Source organism: Aptenodytes patagonicus, chromosome 6 (genome assembly GCF_965638725.1).
Source record: "Aptenodytes patagonicus chromosome 6, bAptPat1.pri.cur, whole genome shotgun sequence".
NCBI classification, from domain to species: Eukaryota; Metazoa; Chordata; class Aves; order Sphenisciformes; family Spheniscidae; genus Aptenodytes; species Aptenodytes patagonicus.
In genome coordinates, this window is record NC_134954.1 from 52410112 (window position 1) to 52437972 (window position 27861).

General features: G+C 38.2%; 1 protein-coding gene across 4 annotated transcripts in view; it reads left to right on the forward strand.

Annotated features, from left to right (window-relative positions):
• The window catches only part of LOC143162355 (neurabin-1-like), a 49371-nt gene that overhangs the window by 19646 nt on the left and 1864 nt on the right, over positions 1 to 27861 (forward strand). Inside the window, exons 8-18 of one of the 4 annotated variants that reach the window (XM_076342599.1) lie at positions 865 to 918; positions 2704 to 2933; positions 4560 to 4656; positions 4737 to 4926; positions 5742 to 5893; positions 10534 to 10867; positions 13732 to 13819; positions 14923 to 14994; positions 15576 to 15771; positions 21571 to 21687; positions 26617 to 26802. In XM_076342599.1, the coding sequence (XP_076198714.1) occupies positions 865 to 918; positions 2704 to 2933; positions 4560 to 4656; positions 4737 to 4926; positions 5742 to 5893; positions 10534 to 10867; positions 13732 to 13819; positions 14923 to 14994; positions 15576 to 15771; positions 21571 to 21687; positions 26617 to 26802 (1716 nt within the window). The remainder of the gene's footprint in view (positions 1 to 864; positions 919 to 2703; positions 2934 to 4559; positions 4657 to 4736; positions 4927 to 5741; positions 5894 to 10533; positions 10868 to 13731; positions 13820 to 14922; positions 14995 to 15575; positions 15772 to 21570; positions 21688 to 26616; positions 26803 to 27861) is intronic. The other 3 variants (XM_076342600.1, XM_076342602.1, XM_076342603.1) reach the window with 3 other exon arrangements.

Below are 27861 nucleotides of genomic sequence, written 5' to 3' on the forward strand. Positions count from 1 at the left end.
AGGAAGTTGAAATTTCAGGCGATTGATCACTAGAGAACATTTACAGTTTTTCTAGGTTAGGAAGCATAGCAGCAGGCTACAGCATCTTTTCATAAGCACTATATTTACTTGGGATACAATTAAATTCTCAGCTAGAATCGTGACTGTGCTGTTATTAACATAATCTACGTAAAGGATAGTCATGGATTCATTTGTTTTAATGTGTGTTTGGTGCACTATGCCTTGCCAAAAAAAAAAATCCCCCCAGGGTTATAGATGGAAAGTGAGATACAAGAAATAACTAATAGTTGTCAAAAAAATGTGCTTTTGCACTCATATGTGTGCTGTTTTCTTAAGACATGTTAACAATAACCTTTACATTTGGCTTAGGTGTAGCCTTTATCCATTTCTAATAATCCTATGAAGATTTGTGGTGTAGAGTACAAGCCTTAATTACAAAAAAAGCCGGAAAGTTTATTTGTAAGTGCTGATAAGTAAAAATATTTAGTACTGTTAAATTTTTACTTGATTCTGTGTACCAGCTGTCATCATAAGTGCATTGCTGCCTTTTCATTCTACTGGCACACTGAAACGTTATTTTAACCTTTTCGCTTTTAGTAATGTATAGACAACAATGTGGGATTTTTAACTATGGGTGGTCAAGTATTGATTTTTGTAGCAAATAGAGTACCGTGGAACTTTCTGGGGTTTAATTTGAGTTTATTTTTTTAATAAAAGCTTCTGTAACTGACAAATAATTAAGTTGACTTTATGCTGCTATAAAAATGGTTTGAGGAGGAAGGGAATCATGGACAAATACTTAAAACTAGCATTTCAAGTGCCATTTTGTGTGTGCTCATACAATTTTTTGTTTGTTTGTTTCAGCTACAATTAAAACATGCAGTAACAACAGCTGAAGTGAATCAACTGAAGGAGAAAGTAAGTTTTCAAAGAATCTTATTATTTGGTGGTGGGGTTTTTTAATTTTACTTCTACCTACGAATTTTACCAAGAAAAGGCTGAATGCAGAAGGCAGCGATCTGTTTTAGGCCTCAGGCTCTATGTACTCTGTGTTGTGCTAGACAGGCATTTCTAAGCTGAAGAGCTGTGCTCAAATGAAAAAAAATAAACAAAAAACAAAACACCAACACAAAACAAACAAAAAACCCTAACCCCAAAATCCTCCCTTTGCCATTATAAAATGAATGCTTCAGTATTACTGCTTAGAGTAGAACTGAATAGAGTGGAGTACTGTATGAAACAAGCTCCCAAACAAATATGAGAACATTTTCAGTGAATAGAACTTGTCTTATTTGAGTATAGGTTTGGCATTTACAGACAATGGTTTGTGGCTGACCTTCTGTTACCAGAAAGTTATTTCTGTTACTTTGTTTCCCCTCTTTCCCTCCTCAAATTTCTGACCTGCTCTGGGGAGAGAATTTTTTCCAGCTTGTTTTTTTGGTGGGGATTGGTTCAACACTTCTGTGTTCTCTGAGAAGGGGTTTCTTGGTCTTTTTGCTGCTTTTTCCACTGATGGAGATCTGTGCATGGCCTTTTTCTGGAAATATTTGTTGTAGGTGAGCAGCTTCTTTTATTCCATTGCCCTTCTGTGTTGCCTTGCCGAGAAATGTGTACTCTAGGACAAGTTGCAGCACATTGCTGGGGGCGGGTAGCGAGTGGGAAGGGGGTAGTGCTTCAGATTGCTATAATTTTGAATAACAGTATCTATTGGGATTTTTCTTGCACTCTGCAAATGTTCAGAGCTCCAAGTGTAGAGGCAAGGCAGCCAAAACTTCTTTGTGTTCTTATGACAGTTCTGATTTTGATTTCTGATGGTGCTCCTCCTCCTTGCAGTATTCTTGAAATTTGGCCCAACTGGATTGCTAAAAAGCTGTTTAAAACATTGGTGTTAGTACAACTTACTGCCCCATTTTTAATTCAAGAAATTCTTGGTCCTTTCAACGTCTCTGCTCTATCAGCAGGTGATCTTAACTGGCTTCAAAAGCAATGATTTCCTCAGTGTAAATGGTGTCCCCAAGGAAGAAGGCATGGACAAACTAAGCTGTATCCTGCCTGCTCACTCCTCCAAGGCCTGGAGAACTTCACATGTTAACATTCCCTTTTATAACATGGCTGCTGTCAAGCTGAAGGGGCCCCATCCCTTTCCTTTGTTGAGGGAATGTTTGGTGTTTTTATACATGAGCCCTAGGAAAGCAAACCATGGATGTATCACAATTTGTTAGGAAGACCAATGTCTTATAAAGTATCAGGGACGATCAACTGGTCTCATTAGCTTTATTCAACAAGCTGTTGGTAACAAATTAGTAGGACAGGGAGCTTATCTTATACAGGTTAAGATTCTGTATCTCAAGTTGCCTTTGAAGGTAATCAAAATAGGCCTCTCCAGAGGTATTAAGAGATGGTGAGATCTTGATCAAGTCAACAGAAGCTAACAATAAAGGTCTTATTCATTTTATCTCTTTAAAAAGAAGCAATACTAATGAGGAAGTAGTTAAAGACTCTTGGGTTTGAGCTCTAAACTTACTTGGATTAGCAAGGGTTGGAAGAGTTGATACGATTTCTTTAGAAGTTCAGTGTCTTGTTTTAATATTACTGATACGTATTTAATTGTTATTAGCTATTCTCTACTTAAACATGTGTAAACAACTGTTTTTCATTTCATCTTATAGTTTAGATTAATTCCTTAAGTATTAATCTTTTCAGTTAAAAATTGTTGAAGCAGAAAAAAATGAATGGAAACTAAGTCGAGCCGAACTTCAGCAAAACTTAGATGAAAGCAAAGAGAAAATTAAAAAGTTAGAGACCTACTGGTTAGAGGCACAGAGTTTATGCAAAACAGTAAATGAGCATCTTAAAGAAACTCAAGAACAATGTGATGCCCTTGAAAAGAAATACAACAAGGCCAAGAAATTGCTTAAAGATTACCAACAAAAGTAAGTACCCCAAAATACCAGGTCTCTATTTCTTGCTTGTATGTTTCGTGCATTATGGGGAAAACTGACAACAATACCTAGGGTTAGGATTTGCTTAACACGCTTTCATTTGTCAGAGTTTAGGGAAGCAGTGGGCTATACATGCTGAATTCTTCCATACCTTAAGTCACCAGCTTCTGGAAAGGTTCTCCAAAAATTTTGCTGCTGCCTTTGATTCTAAGCTTAGGAAAAAAGATTTAATATTTTAATAACAAATTTTTAAAACAACTTAGTTGAGAAACTGTAATGCATCTATACTTTTGGAAGGACTACTTGAAATTTGGCATGAGGTATTTGGCAATACCTTTTGCTGTTTGTGAAAAACCCTCTAGCTTTGACCAACTTAAATGTTCCAGATAGGGTAGGTATCAAAGAACATATAGTAAGAGCCAGATACGTGTGATTCAGTCTGAGTTAGGAGTTATATCTTGTAGGGGGAGTAAAAGGAATTCTGAGGAAAATTAAGAGTTTGGGATATGTATCTAGCCCATCAAAATGGCAGCATGAAAACAGTATCTTCAATCTGTTAACAGGTTTGGGGTTTTTTTTAGTAGAGGTAATACTGCTTATTAGATACACCTGTGTAAGATGAACACTGTTGTCATGCAGTTGTGTCTATTTGCTCTACCTTCTTTCCGCTTAGCTAAGTAAGAGCTAATTGCAAAATACTTCTAGAAGTGTCTTGCTAATACAGAACACAACTATTGCTTTTGGTAGTTACTGTAAGCATATAATTCTTTTGTCCCCAATTTCTCCATTTGCTACTTATTTTTAAAGGCAGTTTGCGTGATCTTTTGCTCTGTAGTCCACATCCAGAAATGTTACTTTTCACAGTGCATTTTTGTGCTGTTTGGTGAGTTTTTTAGAGGTCTCCTTTCCCCTCTCCTCCCAAGTTTATTTGCATGGAAGTTCGAACGATGAATGCTCGTTTCCATTTCCTCACTATTGACTGTCCCTGAAGCTTTTGCATTTTGTGTAGATGTTCTACACTTATTTTCTGGTTTTGTATGTTATTCCATCTGACTTGCAGGAAAAAGCAGCTTTTATTTTTGTTTCCTTCTTGTAATCGTTGTTTCTTTTTGTAAAACCCAGCCCTTGCAACTTCTGTAGGATGAACCAAGTAGAAACTTGACGTGCAATTTAGTTTCCTACAAAGAATTCTACCATAGCTTTTGGAAGGAAAATACTGTGTGTGCATGTATCTTTGTGGAAGAGAGTAAGATGTAACAATTGGAATCCTGCACATATTTCACACTTTAAATGTATATGCAACTTGCTTGCCACTTTTAAAGGTAGAGATATGGTTGTAACTTTGTAGAAGAAGTGTTGCAACACATCCTTTTTCAGCCCAGAGTAAATTAGTGTCATATGTATTTTCTTTTGAAGACAGTAGAAGCATACAAATACATAGGTCATTTTGTGATGTTACAATATTAATGAATCAGTTATACTTTACAGACTGATTTTTTCCAACGTTTAAACAGAATGCTTTTTTGTAAATGCAACTGTGCATATTTCTATTTTATGTGTTTTTCTACATTTCTATATATTACTCTTCCATATATATGTATATATTTCTTTCACCAGAGAAATAGAATTTATGAAAAAAGAAGAGGAACATTCAAGGCTACTTGAAGAGAGAGACCAGAAATATGCAGAACAGCTGAAAATATATCAGGAAAAAGTAAAGCAGTATTATATTTTGAAATAAACTTCTGCATTCTTGAAGAGTTGTATCTCACTTCTGAATTTTAATTCTTGCAGATTTCAGAGCTTGAAAGTAAATTAAAAGTATATGAGAGAATGCCATATATGTTTGGATGTGGCAATTTATTGGAAGATGGCTGTCAAAGTCCAGGCCAACATAATGAACAGTCAAAGATAAGAGAAGAAAAAGAAAAAGAAACAGAAACAATAGAAGAAAGACTGAATTCTTCAGATATGTTAATTTCTGGTAAGTAGGTTGTAGGATCTTTGATTTGCATCTAACAAAAATTAGGAGGAGTTATATGTGTAGCGGTTTTTTTGTTGTTAAAAGAAATTAAGTGTTTTCTGTTTCCTGCTGACTGGGTAAATGTTTGAGCCAGTGTGGATATGTTTGTTTAGGTCCCCCAACATTTTCAGTATTGTAGTAATGTATTTCTTAAATGCTGTGGGAAAGAGGAGATGGATGGAGAGAGATCCATCTTCACTGTTCCTCAGCTTCTCTGTCAGTGAAACTGATAATGTTGATGGGACTAAAACACTGAGAGACGTCAGCTAAAATGCCATTGATTTTAGGCTATGATTTACACCAAAACTTGCTATGATTTTTTCATTTGTCTTGTAATTTTATGCCCAGAATGTTATAAAATGTCAGGTAGTGGTTCAAATGAGAAGCATGTTTTAAAAAGATTTGCTAGATGCTTATGTACTTTATAAAGAGTTTCTACCTTAAAGAACAAGGATAGAAAAGTACATTTTGGGCACAAATTCTCATCTATTTGAGAATACAATTCAGTTTTCAAGCCATAATACAATTATATCCTGATGGATTTTTTTTTTTTAATTGAAGAAATTGGGTAGAAATATATTTCAGATTAATTAGGAATTACTATCACAATGTTTTAAAATATTGTAGTAATATATAAAACAGTATTTTCACATAGTAATGATTAACAGGTAGAATAATTCTGATTTAACTTCTGAATGTTTTTGTGGAGAGTGGATTGGAGAACTTGCCTACCAGTTGTTGTTTGTTTGTTTTTAAGTAGTACATATTTGTTGCAGATTTTGATGCTTTTGTTGGGGATACTCCAAGATTAGACACCAGTGCCCACAAAGCAAAAGCTCAGCTTGCTTTGAAAGTAAAACGCCAGCCACCTTCTCGATCAAAGCTGAAAGAATCTCTTGGGGCTGGACAACAGACTGCAAATCTACAGGTACTGATATTGGTAGATAATTATGTATTCATGAGCCTGAATGTATGTTCAGTTTTATCTGTATTTGCAATATTAAGCGTTGTCCATGCTTCATTCAGACTGTGCCAAAGCATCGCATTTTTATGTCGTATCAAGTAAAAACCCCTGTTTGGGTTCATACCACATATGTGATCTCTGACATGTTCTTTGTGGCACAGTTAATTTGAAATTAGCAAAGAAGTATGCAAGCTTGTTGTATTCCACTTCTACTTACTGAAAGATTTTGATACAACAGTAGTATGTTCTGAAATACGCTTATCTATCTTTTAATTCCTTCATCTGAAACAAGTTAGTTACCAAATTTCTACAAAAACTAAGCACTTCTGAAATGCTTCATTATTCCATAATTAATCATTTAAGTCCACAAGAAGTATACCAGTAAAATGTTCTAGCACGTTTCTGGAAAACAGTTGAAGAATTGAGGTGTATATAGTTGTGTATAGAGAGAGCCTGTCATAGAGGGAGAAGATTGAACTACTTCAGTAGTTGATAGAATCATAGAATCATTGAGGTTGGAAAAGACCTCTAAGATCATCGAGTCCAACCGTCAACCCAACACCACCATGTCCACTAAACCATGTCCCTAAGTGCCTCATCTACTCGTCTTTTAAATACCTCCAGGGATGGGGACTCCACAACTTCCCTGGGCAGCCTGTTCCAATGTTTCACCACTCTTTCAGTAAAGAAATTTTTCCTTACATCCAATCTAAACTTCCCCTGCCGCAACTTGAGGCCATTTCCTCTCGTCCTATTGCTTGTTACTTGGGAGAAGAGACCGACACCCACCTCGCTACAACCTCCTGTCAGGTAGTTGTAGAGAGCGATGAGGTCTCCCCTCAGCCTCCTTTTCTCCAGGCTAAACAACCCCAGTTCCCTCAGCCGCTCCTCATAAGACTTGTTCTCCAGACCCCTCACCAGCCTCGTTGCCCTTCTCTGGACACGCTCCAGCACCTCAATGTCTGTCTTGTAGTGAGGGGCCCAAAACTGAACACAGTATTCAAGGTGCGGCCTCACCAGGGCCGAGTACAGGGGCACGATCACTTCCCTACTCCTGCTGGCCACACTATTTCTGATACAGGCCAGGATGCCATTGGCCTTCTTGGCCGCCTGGGCACACTGCCGGCTCATGTTCAGCCGGCTGTCAACCAGCACCCCCAGGTCCTTCTCTGCTGGGCAGCTTTCCAGCCACTCTTCCCCAAGCCTGTAGCGCTGCATGGGGTTGTTGAGGCCGAAGTGCAGGACCCGGCACTTGGCCTTGTTGAACCTCATACAGTTGGCCTCGGCCCATCGATCCAGCCTGTCCAGGTCCCTCTGCAGAGCCTTCCTACCCTCGAGCAGATCAACACTCCCGCCCAACTTGGTGTCATCTGCAAACTTACTGAGTGAGCACTCGATCCCCTCATCCAGATCATTGATAAAGATATTGAACAAGACCGGCCCCAAAACTGAGCCCTGGGGAACACCGCTCGTGACCGGCCGCCAACTGGATGTAACTCCATTCACCACAACTCTCTGGGCCCGGCCGTCCAGCCAGTTTTTGACCCAGCGCAGAGTACACGTGTCTAAGCCGTGAGCCGCCAGCTTCTCGAGGAGAATGCTGTGGGAGACGGTGTCAAAGGCCTTACGGAAGTCCAGGTAGACCACATCCACAGCCTTTCCCTCATCCACTAGGCGGGTCACCTGGTCATAGAAGGAGATCAGGTTGGTCAAGCAGGACCTGCCTTTCATGAACCCGTGCTGGCTGGGCCTGATGCCCTGGTTGTCCCACACATGCCTTGTGAGCGCCCTCAAGATGAACCGCTCCATAATCTTCCCCGGCATCGAGGTCAGGCTGACAGGCCTGTAGTTCCCCGGATCCTCCTTCCGGCCCTTCTTGTAGATGGGCGTCACATTGGCAAGCTTTCAGTCGTCCGGGACCTCCCCCGTTAACCAGGACCGCTAATAAATGATGGAAAGCGGCTTGGCGAGCACCTCCGCCAGCTCCCTCAGCACTCTCGGGTGGATCCCATCCGGCCCCATAGACTTGTGAGCGTCCAGGTGGCGTAGCAGGTCATTGACTGCTTCCTCTTGGATTATGGGGGGTTCATCCTGCTCGCTGTCCCTGTCTTCCAGCTTGGGGGGCCGAGTACCCTGAGGATAACTGGTCTGCCTGTTAAAGACTGAGGCAAAGAAGGCATTGAGTACCTCAGCCTTTTCCTCATCCTCGGTGACAATGTTCCCCCCTGCATCCAATAAAGGATGGAGATTCTCCTTGGCTCTCTTCTTGTCATTAATATATTTGTAAAAACTTTTTTTGTTGTCTTTAATGACAGCGGCCAGATTGCGTTCTAGCCGGGCTTTTGCCTTTCTCATTTCTTCTCTGCATGACCTAACGAGATCCCTGTACTCTTCTTGAGTTGCCTGCCCCTTCTTCCACAAGCGGTAAACTCTCCTTTTTTTTCCTGAGTCCCAGCAAGAGCTCCCCGTTCAGCCAGGCCGGTCGTCTTTCCCGCCCATTCTTCTTACGGCGTACAGGGACAGCCTGCTCCTGCGCCTTTAAGACTTCCTTCTTGAAGATCGTCCAGCCTTCCTGGACCCCTTTGCCCTTCAGGACCGTCTCCCAAGGGACTCTCTCAACCAGCGTCCTGAACAGGCCAAAGTCTGCCCTCTGGAAGTCCATGGTTGCGGTTTTGCTGCCCCCCCTCCTTACTTCACCAAGAAGCGAGAATTCTACCATTTCATGGTCGCTAAGCCCAAGACGGCCTCCGACCACCACATCTCCCACCAGTCCTTCTCTGTTAGTAAACAGCAGGTTGAGCGAGGCACCTCCCCTGGTAGGCTCACTTACCAGCTGTGTCAGGAAGTTGTCTTCCACACACTCCAGGAACCTCCTAGACTGCTTCCTCTCTGCCGTGTTGTATTTCCAGCAGACGTCTGGGAAGTTGAAGTCCCCCACGAGAACAAGGGCTAGCGATTGTGAGACTTCTGCCAGCCGCTTATAGAACGCTTCATCCGCCCCTTCATCCTGGTTGGGTGGTCTATAACAGACTCCCAGCAGGATATCTGCCTCGTTGGCCTTCCCCCTCATCCTTACCCATAGACACTCAACCGTACCATCATCACAATCGTTGAGCTCTATACAATCGAAAGACTCCCTAACATACAGGGCCACCCCACCGCCTCTCCTTCCTCGCCTGTCCCTTCTGAAGAGTCTATAGCCATCCATTGCAGCACTCCAGTCATGAGAGTCACCCCACCATGTTTCTGTGATGGCGACTAAGTCATATCTCTCCCGCTGCACAATGGCTTCCAGCTCCTCCTGCTTGCTGCCCATGCTGCGTGCATTGGTGTATATGCACTTGAGCTGGGCTATCGATTTCGCCCCTGGCATCGGCACGCCACCCCTAGGCTCATCTCTAGTGAGCCTGGTTTTATCCCCTTCCCCCTTCGAACCTAGTTTAAAGCCCTCTTGATGAGCCCCACCAATTCATGAGCCATGATCCTTTTTCCCCTGTGAGACAGCTGAACTCCGTCTGTCACCAGCAGGCCCGGTGCCGTGTAAACCTCCCCATGATCAAAAAAACCAAAATTCTTCCGATGGCACCAGCCCCTGAGCCACATGTTGATCAGGTGTGTTTTCCTGCTCCTTTCAGTATCCTTCCCTGCCACTGTAGGGATAGAGGAAAACACTACCTGTGCTCCCGATCCTTCAACCAGTCACCCCAGTGCCCTGAAGTCCCTTTTGATCACTGCAGGACTTCTCTCCGCAACCTCATCACTGCCAGCCTGTATAACCAGCAGCGGGTAGTAATCAGAAGGCCGTACCAAACCAGGGAGCTTCCTAGTGATGTCTCTGACCCGGGCCCCAGGGAGGCAGCAGACTTCCCTGTGGGACGGGTCCGGTCGGCATATAGGGCCCTCTGTTCCCCTCAGAAGGGAATCGCCTACGACAATTACCCTCCTTTTTTTTCTTAGCAGCGGCAGTCATAATGCGTGGGGCTGACTGCCTCACCCTGGGCGACCCCCTGGATGGACCTTCATCTACAGCCTCATTTGCCTCGCCCTCAAGTTCGAGGGCCCCATATCTGTTATGTAAAGGCAACCGGGAAGGTGAGGGAGGCCGGGCAGGGGTTCGCCTGGCACGCCGAGCAGGGACCCGTTTCCATTCCCCCCCGTCGCTTAGGTCCCCTCTTTCTACCTGGTGGCAAGAAGGCAGGGGATCCTCTGCTTCTCGTGGAGCCTCCTTCTGCTGCCTCTGCCTCAGGGATGGTAGGGTGCGGCTCCACCAATCTATCTCCCTCTATCTCCTAGATTGAACTACTAGTTCAGTAGACTGAAAAGTGGTTGCTTTGAATTGAAATGGCCAGGATGCACCTGAATGTTTCTGACTTGACTAGAGAAAGATGGTTTGGGATGTACAGAGTGATTTGTATGGGGTGGATAAAGGAAAAATATATAAAATCAGCTTCATGTGATTTAGATGGTATCTACAAGTGATTAAGTTAAAATTTTCTGAACTGAGGAAGTTTGTGTGTAGCATAGCATATCCTTACATCCTCGTAAAAGATCAGATAGTAAATGATTATATGTCATGCTTATCATAACTTTTGAATTTGTTGAAGGATGAGGATTCAGAAGACACTGTTCTCAACAGAGAACTTTCCACTGCATACTTAACCAAGACCTTAGAAACAAGTGAAAAATTAACTCTCCCGCGCCTGGATGACATAGATCGAAAGAGTGAAAAGCCTGAACAAACAGAAAGCACAGAAAGTCCTCTAGAGTCAAGTCCTTCTGCTTCCACGCACTCTTCTCCAGTACACAAACCAAACAAAGAAAATAGCACAACCACCACTCGTTCACCTCCTCCCGAAGAGATGGCTCCAAATTCTCCTCAAGGGTATCCCAAGAATGTCAAGCCAAGAGAAGCAAAAGGGAAAGGGAAAGAGGCCAAGGGTAAGACTTAAGGGTTTATTATTATTTTAATCCTTCAGGGTTAAAGTATCACAGATTTTAGATAGAAATGAATATTGAACAATAAACTACTTTAAGGGAAAATGAATTGATTACAAAACTAATTACCCGTTCTAAAACCACTTGTTAACTCTTCAGGAAAGTTTGAAGTTAGCAAAAAAGTGTGCAAGTTCATTGTATTCTATTTTTACTTACTGAAAGATTTTCATACAACAGTAGTATATTCTGAAATACACTTATCTACCTTTTAATTCCTTCATCTGAAACAAGTTAGTTACCAAATTTCTACAAAAACTCAACATTTCTAAAATAATTTATAGCGCCAAGAATATAAAAGGTGCCTGCAGAATAAATGTTGTTTCAATTAAACAGTTACAGAAAGGAATAGGTCTAAGTCAGTTTGGTAAAAGCTCAAACCTATAAATCTAGAGTCTAAATGGTTGCCTTGACATAAGCTAGAGGGGAGCTAAGTCATTGACTGTGGATAATCAGTAAAGGTCCTAGCACGTTTCTGCAAAACACTAGCCTCATAAGTAGCAATGTATCAGAGAGTAAGTTTGACTGATTTCCCAATTCCCAGAAAAAATCAGTGTTGGCTTTGTGCTTCCAGACATTATCCAGGTGTTTAAACAAGATACGGATTCTGAGTGTTATAGGAATTACTGCATTATTCATCTTGTCCTCTTAGGATATTTCTCACTAGGAAAAGGTTAAAAGTATTATGATCAGCCTAGTCGCTACTAATCATTATTTGACAGAAATATTTGGCTTTTTTCTTATGAATAATTGAAAAAGGGATTAGATAAAATATTTTAAATGTTTGATAATTCCTTTAGTCAGCTAGCACAATATCTAAAGGCAGATTATACTTGCTGTCTTTTCTATACAGCTCGGACAAAAGCTTTCTTTTAATGCCCTGAAAACAGGATTTGTTTTATACTCTCCTCATTCTGTGTGTTTCTATAAAGTCTTAAACAAAAATAGTTTCTACCTCAACTTCTGTTTGTTTTGTTTGTTGTTTTTTTTTTTTTTTAAACCTTATCAAAACAAGTACCTAATATATAAGTGATTTTGCTTTCTTTTCTACAATTTTTTTGTGATGCCTGAAGCATTGCAAACATTTTCTGAAAACTGGCAGAGTCACTGGAAGAGCTAATGCAGTACGTCAAAGATGAGGACTAGTATTGAAAGCTCACTCTTTGTAGGCAAAATGACACTAAATGCTACTTACTGCTAGATTGTTGCTTTCTAACCATATTTAAATGTCTACCTATTATTTCATTGAAATAATCCTTTCTATTTCCTTCCCATCCATTCATGTATCAGTCTGTATTTTAACCTATTGTACTGCCTTTTAGAAATTACCTCTTTTCTTAAAATATTACCTCTGGAGAGAGAGGTGGAAACAAATGTCAATATTAAAATTAATTCTTCTGGTTTTGTATTTAAGTTGACAGGAAAAATAACGAGTTTAGCTGGTAGTTATAACTTATTGGATGTTACATGTTTAGGAAGAGCGGTTAACTAATTATATAAAGTTCTGATGTTGATCAGAAACTACTGATCAGATATGCCAAAAAAAAAGAGGAAAAACCCCTGACTATCCTGACTATTCAGCATGTAAACTTTGAGATAACCATTATATGTTTCAGGAAGGATTATTAGCTGATGGGGTGGTGCGGAGTTGTCCTCAGTTTTGTGTAGTAAACATGATTTTTTTTTTTTTTTTTTTAATGATCCTTGAAGGCATCTGTGTACATTACTTCATGTCAGGAGTTGCCTTAAAGGCAGAGCTTAAAACCTACTTTGTCTCACAAAAAGCATGCTGCATCTCTTTCATGGGCAGCTTAGTTATGAAACACCTGATTTGCAATGCAAAACATATTTCAATTATTAAAAAAAAAAACCACTTTAGTAGCCTGAGAATTTAAAAGAAAGTACGTTCAGGACTTGCAGTAATCTGTTCCAATCTGTGGGAAGAGGTAGTGTGATGCTTAAGTTTGTCGCTTAATTTCACTTAATAATTGAGAAGTTGGAATTGGACATGCTCCCTCTGGTGAAAAATTGGATCCTAGCAGGTTGTATTCCAGTTTTGAAAATACCACAGTCTCGGAGAAGCTTCGAAGTCCCAATTATTTCTTTAGAATAGTCATAGTTTGTATACTGTGTGTTTCCAAGAAACTCAGCTTGTTAGGATCTGTCTGCTCTCCAGGTACTCGCTATCAGGTTGGTTAGGCACGCCTTCTGGAGCTAGCAGCTTGCATGTGTAGCCCGTGTTCCAAGTAGCTAGCCTGGACTAGCTACTGAACCAGAAAAAATGCAAAAGGAACATCTTACTTCAAGTAATAAAGGACAATTAAATGCTGTACTTGCTCAACTGTTGCTTTAAAACTGAGTTTCTTTCATGCATCTTATACTGGTTATCTCAGTGTATTTTGAAGTTGACATTATGCAAAAGAAAGGGGTACTTTTTTCTAAACCTATATTAAACTATCTTCTGTTTGTAATTCACTGAAGCAAAATACTGTGGTAAGTTTTATCTTTCTGTAGACAATATAGAATTACTGTTTATCAAAAGCAATATTTTTGATCTGTCATAAGCAACTGTTGTGTTGCCATTTTTCAATGGTACAGCACAGCCAGAATGATGGGAAGATGCCATAGAGAATAACTTATGTTGATATGGCTGTGGTATTTTCAGCTAGTATCTGCATGTGTTAATGTGAATTTTAACACTGTTACTCAGGTTTTAGTAATCTTATTTACTTCGAAGCATCATCGTAAGTACTTGAAACTTGCAAGTATTTTTAGAATTACATTTTTATTTTTCACCCCTCTATGAAAAGCAGAAGAAAAGAAAAATGAAGACAAGACAGTAGAAACAAATGAAGGAACATCATCAGGGAAGTCCAAAAGGAGATTTCCAGATTTTGGGTAAGATTTTACTTGTGTTCGTTTGGAAATAAATTATTTTCAGTGTTACTTTTGGAGAATATAATGTCCTCTAAACAAAAAAAATGTTGAGGAAATCCAGTAATGCTACTTCATAGCAACACCACTGGACAGAGTCTTCTTCATCTTGAATTTGTAATGTTGCATTCATGTTTCTACCACATTTTGATTTTATTTATCTGTATTTTTTTCTCTCAAAGAATTTCTTGGGGTTCTTCAGTTCTCATCTAAATACACAATTTCTCTATGAATTAAATTGAAAATCCATGCATAGTTTTATGCCAAAATATTGTTGGAGCCTAGACTCTAATGTTACATCCTGCTGACATTACAGTCTAAAATAGATACCTGTCTTGCCTTAATTCCTTCTACAGTAGAGGTGTCGCTACATAGGGTTTGTTTATAGTAGCTGCTTACTGAACTGTTCCTTGGAGGCGGGCAGCAGTGATGAGTGGATTTCTGAATTTCATTTAGAAGATGAGATTGCCAAGAGGTGTAAAACAAAAGTGCAAGCTGCATATTATCTGGAAATGCAGTGTGGTAACTGAACTCTGGGGCTTGAGAGAAGAGTTGCTAAATTTTGCAATAAGCCTTGCTCCTTTGGAGCCAGGTATAAAGCTAGTTGAAGCCAACTAACATCGAAGACTCGGACTGGTACTGTAACAAATAAATCATAATATATAACATAAAAATGATAACTTATTTCACACACAGAATGTAGTTAGTGACTTAGTTCAAGTCACTCTGCATTGCATATGAACTTTTATATAGCAATAAAACTGCGTTCTTCCTCTTGGTTGTATCCACTATATGCTAATTTCTTTGGGCATTTTCTGTGTTTATTTTGATTGTATGTGGTCTTTGAAAGGTACTTTCATAATTCTGTCATGGTTCTTAAATAAAATATGAATTGCAGTACTTTTCTAATTGCATGCATAATCTGCAAAATCATGCTCTGTGTAACAACATAAATGTGACTTTTTGTAACTGTTTAAATCAATGTAAAAACTAGCTTGCTGATTACAAAAAAATGTTGCACTGTGTAAATGTAAACACTATGAAAATTGTGATTTTTTTCACTTCAGTGGATTACGGAAATCTGGGGGCAAGGGCAAGAAACAAGAAAAAGAAAATCTAAGAGGTTCTCTGGATAGCAGGTAGTCGTTTTGTTTGTTTAATACATACATGCTGCATTCCTAAAGTTTTTAACCTAAGAATTTCTTTAAAACTGTCATTACTGTTTGACCTTAAAGTACATTTGAGTATAACAGTGGCAAAATTCTATGAGGATTAATATAATGATGTGGAGATGAGCTTCTAATCTCATGAAATAAGAAAAATACATAGAATAGTATAGAGGAAACAGTAAAGCAGGGTTACATTTTAAAGTGGCTTGTAAGATTAACACATTGTACCTTATCTTAAATATAAAAACTGTATTTTGCTTAGGAAGATGAATGTTGAGTAAATTAAATTAGCAAATTATTTGAAATTGTTAAGTTGTGTAAAATACTGCAAAAGCTCTTCAATTTGCGTTGTTCAATAACTCAAATTATTTTGCATGGATATTTAAAGGCAAGTTTCGGTTTTCATTTTAGATATCAATTGTGGTGTGAAACGGGTAAAAATGAGTGGTGTGTTTTGAGTTTGTTGTTGTTGGGGAGGGGGGAGTGTCTGGGAGGTGGGGTGGTGTGTTTTGCTGCTGCTGTTTAAACACAATTTAATCTACTTATTTCAGAGGTTCTCGAGAACTGTTGGACGACTCTGGCAACAATCTATCTGCATCAGATTCAGATTCCCCAGTTCCTACTTGCATGCCTTTCTCTTGGTTTGGAGACAGCCACAAAGAGCCTCAGATTTCTAGTAGCAGCCTGCATGTTACTCAGTGCGGGCAGGACAGTTGTGAACACGGTCAAGAGAAGAACAGGAGCAAGGTAAAGATGACTAATTTGTGCGTTGAACATTTAAGCGTTGCATCTTGATAAAGCAAAAACATCAGTGCTTAGTATGTGGAAGCTTGATGACTTAGTCCTTGATCACATCACCTCTTACAAACGTTGCTGCAGAAGTTTGAGACTTTACAGCCTTCACAAGTAGAGACTGTGTGTGTGCTCCCATTCCCTCCCTTCCCTCAGTTGAAGCATTAGTGGAGACTATTCAGGCTGAAGCAGCATGAAGGAACAATCATAGGATATGTTTTTTCACTGGTTTATAATGCTGAAAGCAATGCTAGCATTAGGACTGTATAGTTTTAAAAGCCAAATCTGTTTCCCTGTCTAATACTTGGAGGAAGCGTACATAAAGAGAGGTCAGCTTTCCAGGCAGTTGGCCAACCAGTTCTTACCATACCAGTATGTAGGGGTGGAGTACCAGACAGGTGGATGAAGATAGCATCCTGTTTTTCATTAACGAATTTAGTACTGAAAGCCAAGAGGTGCATCTGTGGAACACTCACTCTTCTAGGAAACTGCTTCAGAGTAACTGATAATGTTCTAATAATTTAAAGCCTTTTAACCAGACCTTAAGAGTGAGGCTACACAATTCAGTCTATAACCATAAAGTTACTATCTTCACAGTTTAAACTATTTGAAAGAAATGGCTGTAAAAAGTAAGAAGTTTAATATGTGCAATGTTTAAATATTTTGTTAAAACCTATTTCAATGTGAGACTTACTAACAGTCTTATTAACTTACCTTCATTCTTGTTTCCTTTGGAATTTTGTCAGATTCAAAATTGTAGCTATTTGAGTAACCTCATAAGCTAGGTTTATTCTTGAGTTTCACACTTTGGTTGTCTAAAATACCCTTTCACTTTTTCCTTTTCCTCTGTGTTATTAGACAGAAATGAGTTACAAATCTGGAAAAGAAACTTGCTGGGTTGTAGTCCATGAAGTCACTGATGCTTTGCATAGATGGCAGATAAAAACAAGTTGGCTTTCCATGTTTCCAGATGCTGATTGCACTAAAATGCTATTATAATACATTTTTTAAAATTACCTTCTGTTTTCTTAGTGTGAATTTACAGTTCTGGTGACAGGATTAAGCTGTCTGCATACATAGTTTGTAAAAAATGCAGAAAGTGGTTTTAGAACCATACAATACCTTACTATAACACAGGAACTTAAGAAGAGTAGGAAATTTTTAATCTCTGAAGTAGAACGACACTTTACAGAATACTGTCCAGTGTGTGTCAGTCTTGTGTATTTACAGCTCCTGCATTGTTTGCTTCTGTCGAAGCATGTAGTGGCCAAAAGATGTTTCTGTAAATAACCCGATGATATTGGGACTGCAAGATCCATGTTGAAGGGGATGATATGCATATACTTTGGTACAATTTTTTTGTTAAATAGGAATGCACGGTTGATCTCTTAATAGGCTGTAGCAAAGCTATCAAGAGATGTTTTCTGTATAGATAAATATTCAGTGGTTTAGCTTTCAAAGTCATTGGTTCAGAAGAATCCATTCATCCCCTCTTCATTCCTCCTTTCTGTCTGATTCAAATAATTTTTCTGAGTGTAGTAAAAGTCCCACTGCTGCATTTCTACTATAAGCACCCATAATGTGCTTAAGCACCCCTTAATGTGTTTATATAGACACTTTTTTGGCAATCAAAAAAGTTTAGATCTTGCCAGATTGGGTGCTCTTCCGTTCCACGTTGCCCTGAAATAATAGCCATTTCTTCTCATCATTGTATACTTTATCCAAGTTGATTATCGCTTTAACCTTCCAGCTGGTTTCTTGCCTACGGTTTTATTTTTCATTTCCTTCTCATGCTCCAGTATGTAATTGCTGCTTGCTGCTCTTTTCTTTTCCTTAGTGCCAGTTGCAAACCAGCAGCTGGAAGAATATACAAGTCTTCAGCTATATTCCTGCTTTGTAAAATGGTAGAAAGCTGACCCTGTTAAAGAACAGATTCTCATACATTAATTGATCTTAAAATCATACTCGGCCTCTCCGAAGTCAGGCTGTTTTTACTTTGCAACATTTGGGGTCTTTTATAAAGATGGTAATGTGACAGCAGCTACTGCCTGGAATGACTAATCTTTGTAGATCTTAACCTGCAGCTGATCATTAAGTTTGCACTACAATAACAAGGCTTTGGCTGGTAAACCTCGCTATGAAAAGACATTAAAACTGAGAAAGAAATGTGCTTGACCACTCAGCAGTGAGTCTTGTTACTAAAACAACATAACAGCAGGGACAAAATCATCTTCCCAGAATTTAAGGAAAGAATACTCCTTTCTGTTGATGTTAACTCCATAATATTTATTGTTTTTATGTCTGTAGTATCCCATATGATCAGGTGAAAGCGTTTCTTGAAGAGCAGGTAAAAGTCGAAACCCTAAAATAAGAACTTTGTCATGTAAAAATCTCTAACTGTTGTACTGAGTCTTTCTCATTGTGTCTAATTTCTGTAGTTGTATTTTAATATTGATGGTATAAGGAATGTAATTATATTTTAACTTTTCTGTTTCTGCAAAATTTGCCTCTTAAAATTACTGCACCTAGAAGGATTTTGTTTTCTTAAAATGATACCAAAGTTAGTCTTAAACTTAGAATTTGGCAAAGTAATGAATCAACTTCTTGTTGCTTGTGAAAACTAGAAACACAAGAACTAAAATCCTGTGATCTGAGTGTTTGCAGACTGTTTAGCCTTATGAGATTTCTGAATTACACAGTTCTAAAATTAGTCCCTTTACATAATCTGCCCCTTGATTTAGTCCCATTCTCTGATACAATACAAACACATGCATACTGTTCCTATTCATTATTTTTCCAGAGCATTATTTAGCTTCTGTAAGCTTGTATGCAGTGTTTCATTTTCGCTGCAAGGAAGAACACTGTGGTGTAAACTGTTTCTATCCTAGTGCCTTAAATCTTAGGAATCATACCTATAAAACCTCTTCTATCCAAATTCTGTGCTCTTAAAGAATCAAAAATCTTTGCAACTGGCTCTAAATACTTAAAAGGAAATTACTACTTCTTCAAACCGAATAGGACCAGGGGAGGAGAAAACATTACAACTGGTGGTGAGATGCTTTACTTTTGGCTGTTTTCTTCATATTTTTTCTAAGGTCTCATTGAATATTTTGCTCAAATATCATCCTGTCTTTTTTTTTTTTTTTTGGTGCAATTTTGTGTCTGAATTGTTCTCAATCGCTCTGCAAAGGTAGAAAGAGTAAACTGAGGGTGGCTAAAAGAAAAGCTCCCAAATAGATTTTTCACTTTGGATTGAAATTAATTTGAGAATAGGCTGATGGACAAAGTATTCTGTTGTTTCTGGTAATACTTTTTACATCTAAAAGACTGAAGAAGTCCCTAAAATATGATGTAATTAATAAAATAATCGACATGGTAAATAGAACACCATTTTTCAGTCATGCACAGTACCACACTCCATGAAAAGGTAGCAGGAAAACTCAAGTTGTGGTTTAGGGGTTTTTTATTTGTTGGATTGGGGGGGAGGGGGGGTTGGGTTTTTTTGTTTTCTTTACTTTTTTCTTTTTTTAAGACTGGAAATGCATATCAGTAATTTGGGGTAAAAGGGAATGCAAAGATCAAGTATCTGCCCCCAAAACAAAAATAGAATAATCTAGAAAATCTAAAGTTCAGGTTAAACTGAAATCAGAACACAAATACAGAAGTGCTCAGTGAAGACAACTGCAAAAACATAGTTCTCTTATAGGAGCATAAGTTACTGAAGAAAAATGTCTTTAACATCAGCTTAATTTAGGATCTCAGATTATTTATGCATGTAGGGATATGGTATGGCATCCTTACAAAGTATAGTTAGTTGATTAGAGACTTAGAGAAAATTAGAGAAAATAATGGTAAATAATTGCTTACTGTTTGTAGGCAACAAAGAGTAGTGCTGAGAAATAAATTTTAGAAAGGCAAAAGTAGGAGGCATGCTTTTGGCAGAATTATTTTTCACTTGCTAAAGAAAAATAAGAGGTCACGATCTGAGTTGGAAATGAAGGTAATCAAATTAGAAAATATTCTGGGAAATCATACATTAGTATTCATACTATGAGTATAATCATATCATGGGAAACACATACATTAGTATTCTTTAGAAGGATTTTCTTACCAAACCTGCTGTGACATTTTCAGGTGTAACATCTGTTTTTTTCATAGTCTTCAGCTTGAGTCATAGGCTGCTCAGGTAACCTGCCTGAGGTTGCACGAGTGTTGGCTGCTGGATAAGTTTGGACCTAGATCCTGCTGCTCTTAGATGCTGAGGCAGGCGTACAGATGCAAAAGCTTCCTTTAAACACAGACTAAGTGTAATAACTGAATGCAAATATTAAATGCTATGAAGATTTTACATTCTTTCAATATGATATTTTTTACATTAGTCATATTTCTAACCTGAATTTTACTTTGTTACATATTTTAAAAATATATTTAATAGTACTTTATTAATTTATTAATATAATAAATTTGTCAGTCTTTTGTTTCAGAAGAGTTTTCTATTTTGAAAATAATTTATTCAGGCTATCAAACTGTATAATTACTGTAGATTTACAGTGTTAAACCATTTTTTGTGAAGACATCCGAGTAATTGTTTAACTTCTAAAATGTTCAGCTTTATTATAGCGTTTTTACACTATTTGGTCCTTTAACTATAAAGAAGATTTTACATAGCTTAATACAGTCCACTTATTATAAAAATTCTTCTAAAGATATTTTACATCTATGTGGTATTTTTCATATCAAGGTGATTTTCAGATGACATGATTCTGTGTCTCAATTGCAGCCGACTCAAAATTGAATCACAGAATCATGGAATAGTTTTAGTTGGAAGGGACCTCTAAAGGTCATCTAGTCCAACCCCCCTGCAATGAACAGGGACATCTTCAACTAGATCAGGTTGCTCAGAGCCCTGTCCAACCCGACCTTGAATGTTTCCAGGGATGGGGCATCTACTGCCTCTGTGGACAACCTGTTCCAGTGTTTCACCATCCTCATCGAAGCTGTTAAAATGAATAGCAATACAATACAGTATCTTAAATCAGAATTTAAAGTTTTGGGAAAGCTTGTCCTTAGGCAAGCTCTGTATTCTCTATTCATGAACGAAGTTAAGCCCTGATCTGCAAGCTGCCCAAAGCTCCTTGCTATTCCAATTCTCAATGTATGTCAGGCAAAGACAGCCTGTTTGTTTCACTGTCTACTACAGTGGTTCAATAGTGGGCAACTATGAAGTCTAAACCTACTTCTCATTTTCAGAAACTTTGTTATGGGGGCACTTCTGTGCCATGGGAAGCTTAATGACTATAAACAATTAGGACTGATTTTTATCTTGCCAACAGAACAGCACCTTCTGAAGCACGTTCATAGTGCTTGTGTAGGTTTCAGTTGAATACAAACTCTGCATGAATAATTCCATCAAAGGAATTTTAAATTGCTTCTCCCCGAGTGTGGTATGCCTGCTGGAAAAGTAACCTCATATATTTCCTTGTGTACTTTAACACCATTTCAGGTTATGACCGATTCTCCACACAAGGTGGTCTTATTGGGGATATTGCTTTAAATTTGTTACTGTGTTTTCAAATTCAGAAGTTTAACAAAAGCAAGTCAGATGCTTGATGTAGTGAGTGCATTTCATATGTGATCTAAAGATAACTGAGTCATAGTATTTTTTAACCAAAAATCAAAATTACTAGAATGTCACCTTATGACCTGCTTTTCCAAGGAGTGAGTTAATAAAACGTTATTTCCACTTGTTTGCAGAGTAGAATTGTCATAGATGATACATACCATAGCAAGCCAAGTTGTGAACTTTCAGGGTTAGTGACAGAACCAAATCTGTCAGGTCGTTCACACACTTTAACCTTCTCTTCAAATGAGGTGAGTTTCAAAGTGTGTATATGTGTCTTGTTGGTGTTGTTGTTCACACTACAGCATGTTTAATAGAAACAGTGGTGTGTAATGTGATACTAGATGGCTGTTTCCATATTTGAATGTTGAAGAGCACTGTAAAGAATCGTAAGCTGTTACTGAACTAAGGACACAGACTAGTAGATGTCATATCAGCCTTTGTGTTATGATCCTAGTTATATCATAAAAATTGGAATGAACTCTCTCTGATCAAATTGCCTTTTTAAATTTTAAATATAACACCTTTCTGTTCACTAATTTAAAGCAACTTCCTGGGTGAATGAAAACTGCAGCGTTTTTGACCTTGCCTTCACATCCGTGCAGGTTTGTTTTACCATAAAATTTCATCTAAATTAAAACAAACAAAAGGAAAAAAAAAAAAAGGGCAGAATACAGTGATTCTGATACATAGGTAGAAACTAGATAACTGAAAGTCAGTGTTCATTCCCCTGGAGAACTAACTCCTTTGGCTACAGCTGAAACCTAAAGTCTACACTTTGGTAACGTTCCAAGATACTGTCTCATTCGGTGTTTGACTGATGGGCGTCTTTATAAATCAAATGCTTTCTAGACTAGGAGGAGTCATTAAAAGCTGAACACAGTCATCTTCCAGAAATGAGTAAGAGGGCTTGCCAAACTGGTAGTGGCAGTGTCCAAAGAAAAACATGAAATGGTGGTTCATGAATGTGAGGTTTTGTTATTAGCTATCTTAAACCAGGCTTTGGTGAAAATCTTAAAATATTCCAGTAATATGTAGAAAGTCAGAACAGTCTTACAAACAATGTTATAAATAAGAAATCACTAAAATAAAAATCTGTGCTGTCAAAAATCATGTAACTAGTTTACAGGTTTCAGTAGTAGATTAATTTCTTGCAGATTTTATCAGAGATGACAGTCATAGATCTAATGAAAACTAGAGGAATTCCAGTTAACGTCTATTATTGCAAGTGCTCCCTGCAGTTTTTTGAATGGAATGGTTCATGAATGGAACATGTGCTTCTAAAACTTTCAAGCAGTATAAATCGTAAAATTTTAACAAAGCTAAATATCTTCTTGAATACTGTTCTTTGATCAGTGTCACAACTTTCAGTAAACTTCTGGTTCTAAAACTCAAATGAAAGTTGCCTATTACTAATTGTGCATGTGTAAAGTGGTGATTTAAGCCCTTTTTTTTTTTGTTATAGGTGAGTCTGATTCTAGTGTTCTCTCTAGTTCATGTGTTGCTTGTGCACATGACCAATGAAAGTTGTTTGTACCTGTTCAATAATTACATTCATTATCAGGGTCTGTTCTGAGGATAATGATAAATACACTCTGAGCTGGTTTCTTTTTCGGAAAGCAGTATGTGTGAAGAAAAATAGGTAGTTCTGTTCTTGGGGTTTTTTAATTAGTAGTTCAATACACTGAGGTCTAGGAAAAAATAAGTAACCAATCTTATAGCAATTTTGGATATTTCAAATCCTTAACAAGCCCTTCACAAGTAGGATTTCTACGTGGTGCTTGTTGTTCAGAAGGATTCATAAATACCCAGCAGGGTTCATGCTAGCCAGTGTAACAACCCCTGCTTTCAAGAGGAATGGGCTATTGCATGCTGCCCTACAAATCCTGGAATTGTTAGTAGGCAGGAGATGGAAACACCTCTTAAATCTAGACAGGAGCAGCACTGAAGAGTCTGCCTCTGCTGGGCAGGTACTCACAGGCAGTTTGGGGAAGTGACTGCGTGGTGAGAATTAGGTTGTTAGCAGCCAGCTAGTTACAGCAAAGGCAGCTCCACTCACAGCTGGTTAGCAAGCTAGCTGGTAATCCCTCCTGCCCTTCTAAAGTTTAATCTGTTAAATGGTGTGATGGCATTGGTGTTTTCTTTTTGTATTTTTATCTTCAGAGCCAGCCTTCAGTATTTCTGTACTTGCTTTCTGAATCACCTGCGTTTTTATGCAGGAGCACATGGTTTTCTCATGCTCCATACCTTATAAGTAGTTTTAGTTCTGCTTTCTGAATTTGCAGCTGATCTTGTGTGTGTGTGTGTGTGTGTGTGTGTGTGGTGGCCGTTTTGGGGACTGTAACTCTGATGTACAAACAGCTTGGGACAGTCCCTCTGCCTCTGGAAGGATGGTAAACAATTGGAAAAAAAAAATTATGCAGAGGTATTATTTAATGACCAGTAAGCGTTACTTAAAAATCGCTGTTCTTCATCTTACTCTTCTACACTTTTCACTTTCTCATTGATATTCTGAAAAATAGTTACAGATGTGCTTTTCCCTTGTGCAATAGTGAAAAATTCAAGTTATACAGGATTAAATATCTTCCTGTTCACCTTCACTTCTGTGAGGAGATGATGTCTAAGTGTTTTAACACAGATTCAGGTTTTGGTACAACTTCTCCTGGTTTTAGGGTTGTGTCTTTACCAAAATGAAGTAGGAGGAGTTTGTTAGCAACTGATGATGCTGAAAGCCTAGACTGGAATTAGTAGCTCAGTCTGGAGGACTCCTCCATGGTACAGTCTGTTAGCTGCTCCAATCCATGCTGCTTGGAGGAACTGGTGCAGAGAGCCCCCAAGATTGTCGGGGGACTGCTTTTGCCTGGTGAAATCAATGAATCTGGGCCTCTTCGTTTGACAGGAGTACACCTTTTTCAAGTACTTATACTCTGAAATTACAGAAGCGAAGCTGTTGCACGGCTAGCACAGATTAAATAAAACTAGTGAGTGAGTTCCAACTGGAATAAAACATTTTACACGTTTCTCAGTGTAAAGGAGATAGAGAGATAGATATATACACACACACAGACCCTAAAGGATAAAAGTAGATATATTGCCACATATGTATTTTTTTAATATATATATTTTAGTATTTCTTGCTGCTGATAGACCACATACAACTCTGAGATACAGGCCAAACTTGAAATGTAAAAAGTTTCCCCTTTTTTTTATGTATTAGTCATGAACACTTGCTAGTATGAGACAAAATAAAAAGTTACCAATATATATTTTGTATTACAATATCAGGTTGAGGAGTACTGTTATCTAAAATGATTTAAAATAAACGGGCATTTTGAAATTCCTTTAGTAATTTATACAGTGAATCATCTTTCTCTGTACGAAGCATCTCAAGCTTGATAGCTTGGATAGAAAACTCACTGTGCACTGGTTGTCTTGATACAGATGCTGTATATAGCACTTCGAGCAAAACCTTTTCTAGAGCTCTTTGATGTTATTTTGTGAACATTGCTGTTCTTCTTTTGCACATCAGGAAGGTGGATGTGTTCATGTTTGCTATATCTACATAAGCATTTTAATTTGGATTAGGAGTCCATTTTTGAAGTAAATCTCCTGATTATCCCCACTTGCCTTACTTTGATTTATCTTGGAAATCAAATCAGATGCGCCTCAACAGTGTTCCTGGTGCATTCCAGCTGCTAGTGGCCATTGAGTCTGTGTGACCAGACTAGAGCTATTCGGAAGTGAAAATCCTTTTAAATGCTTGTAGTATGGATTTTAGGACCTCGGCACAAACTGTTCTGCTCTACAAACTTGTTCCTATTTATCTGTACTACCTCCTAATGTAACCACTGTCCTTTGTTTCACAGACCAGGGAAAGCAAAACCGGTTCTAATTACGTGTAGTCCTCTGATACATCAGAAATTTAAAATTGTATTTGTTTCACCTCAGAAGTGTGTTCCATGTTGCACTCTCAGATCCAGTTTACTGTATGATCCGATCGTGTGACAGGCCTATGTCTCACTATCTTTCACTTGCAATCACTGGAATTATTTTGTTACATTCAATCAACTCTCCCAAATTTTCCACCAAGGGAGTTGGATTTTGTGAGATCCCTCCAGTTGGGAGCAGTAGTTATTCACCTGAAACTTACAGGGTCACATCTCAAATCCATCACTAGAAAGATGCTTATTTCCATGTTTTCTGTTTACAAATGACATGTATAAGGCTTGCTGGAAAAAGTGGGCATACTTTCTGCTGTTTTGCAAGTATCTTTGAAAAGTAGTGGAAGCTTCCTAGTGGAGCAGTCTGCAAGTCTAATGCAGCCTGTACTCAATCATGAGCTAGTGAGAGATCATTTTGGATAGTTAATAAAACTTTTGGTAACTCTGTTGATACTGATTCAAGTATCGCACTAGAATTTCTTCTGTACAGACATTGAGCTCTGTTTTATGTAGCTTTTCTTTTGTGATGAAGTAACAGAGTGCTTCAGGATGAACAGCAGTACCTTTTTCCCCTCAGAAGCCAACTGAAATTGGAGCAGGGAGCTTCAAAAGCTCTGTGAGCTGGCAAAGTGTATTTTCAGTGGAAGGCTACAAGCTCATATATTTCTGAAATGGTCTTCTACTAGGCAAACCCTTTAAAATGTTAACGTGATGGCATTAGATGAAAGAATATACAGTCCTCTCTTTTTAGAAATGCACCAAATTTAGTAAAACTGTCTGGAACAGTCACCAGATTTATTGACCACTAGAATTGCTTTTATTCTGGATTTCCTTCACTTAACAATAATCAGTAATACAGCTGAAGTGCTACTTGATTCTTCTTGACCCTGTGTAAGGCAGTATCTAACATTAGGATTGAGCTACCTTAACCGACTGAGGAAGCTTGTTCATTGTTAGGATACATCAAATTTAAGCGAATGCTTTGCTATTTAATTTCTGAGAGAAAACCATTTATGTTCTCTATTTGTGACTTAGTTTGTGTTGAATGTTGTAGTGTCTTTTTGTTTATAGCAAACTCCTAGGCAAACTGACTATAAACTGTGATCTCAAGAACTTAAGTCCTTTCGGAGCTAGGGTATGTTTAAAAATGCATTTTGTTAATCAAACTCAGTTGGCAACTGGAATTCAACATATAGTCAAGTAAAACATTGCTTACGGTGACTTTTCTCAATTGGTTAGGCTTTAGATGATGAATTTACAACAGGAAAGCAAAATCAATGGCACAGTAGACCTATTTCTGAATGGACCACCCAGCAAGTATGCCACTGGTTAATGGGAATGAACATGGAGCAGTATATTACAGAGTTCACAGCTATGAACATAGATGGACAGCAGTTAATGCAGCTCGACAGTGAGAAGTTGAAGGTATGTGAATATCCCAGGATAGATTTGTAACTGTATAAATTTCGCTGCTTATTCAGACGTATTTTTAACCTACAAAATCTATTTTCCTGTTTTCATGGCTTTTTAAGGGATAGAGTTTTGCTTCTGAAATACTTGTAGACTATACAGTTAGATGAGAATTTAGTAATTGATTGTATAATTAAAGACAAGCCATTTTTAATCAAAAAAAACCCCACGTATTTCTTCCTTGTTTGCATCTTTAGGAAATCAAAGTAAGCATAATTCCCCAAAGGGGCTTGATACATCTATCATCAATCTTAGCATAAGGTCATATCAAAATGAGATCCAGCCAATTCAAATGCATAGAATTGCAGGATCCAGTTTGAGAGATCTGTTTCTTCCACATCTCCTCTTCAAATGGGAAGGCTAAAATCCTATCTGGTGATCTTTTAAATGTTTTTGGTTTTTACTCCTGCTGAAAAAAATCTATTCTAAATCTTTTGAGCCTTTTCTTGCCATTTTACCTCTGGAAGCTGCATGGTACGTATCCCTTATAGTGCTAGTAAACGCTCAGTTTTTCTTTCTCATTAGATTATAAGACTGCATTTTGGACAGGCAAGATGTGCAACTAAAATGAGGTTCATTGGTCTATTCTGGCATAAGGCAAATTATTGTTAATGATCAATAGTAGGATTTGAGTGTTTTAGGGAGAAAAAAAGTGTCTAACTTCAGTCACCCAAATATACCTGCATTTTAGAATAGATGTGCAACACTAAATGTCCTGTATTTTGTTAAATAAACATTTCCTTGGACACAGAAGAAATACCTGTTACTGGTCTGTCAATTGACTGTCTCTATTTGGGGAACTTAGGATGTTGATGCTTAAAGCTTAATTTACACCTAATGCCATTCGGAGTTCTATAGAGTGTGAGTGAGTGCTGTCTTTAACTTGGAATCGGGTACTGCCACCTGCTGATCAAAAATCAAAGTGGACTGTTTACTTACTGAATACACTTTTTAATAATACACTTCAAAATCCTTAATATTAAAAATTAAAGATTAGTTACTGAGTATAAATTC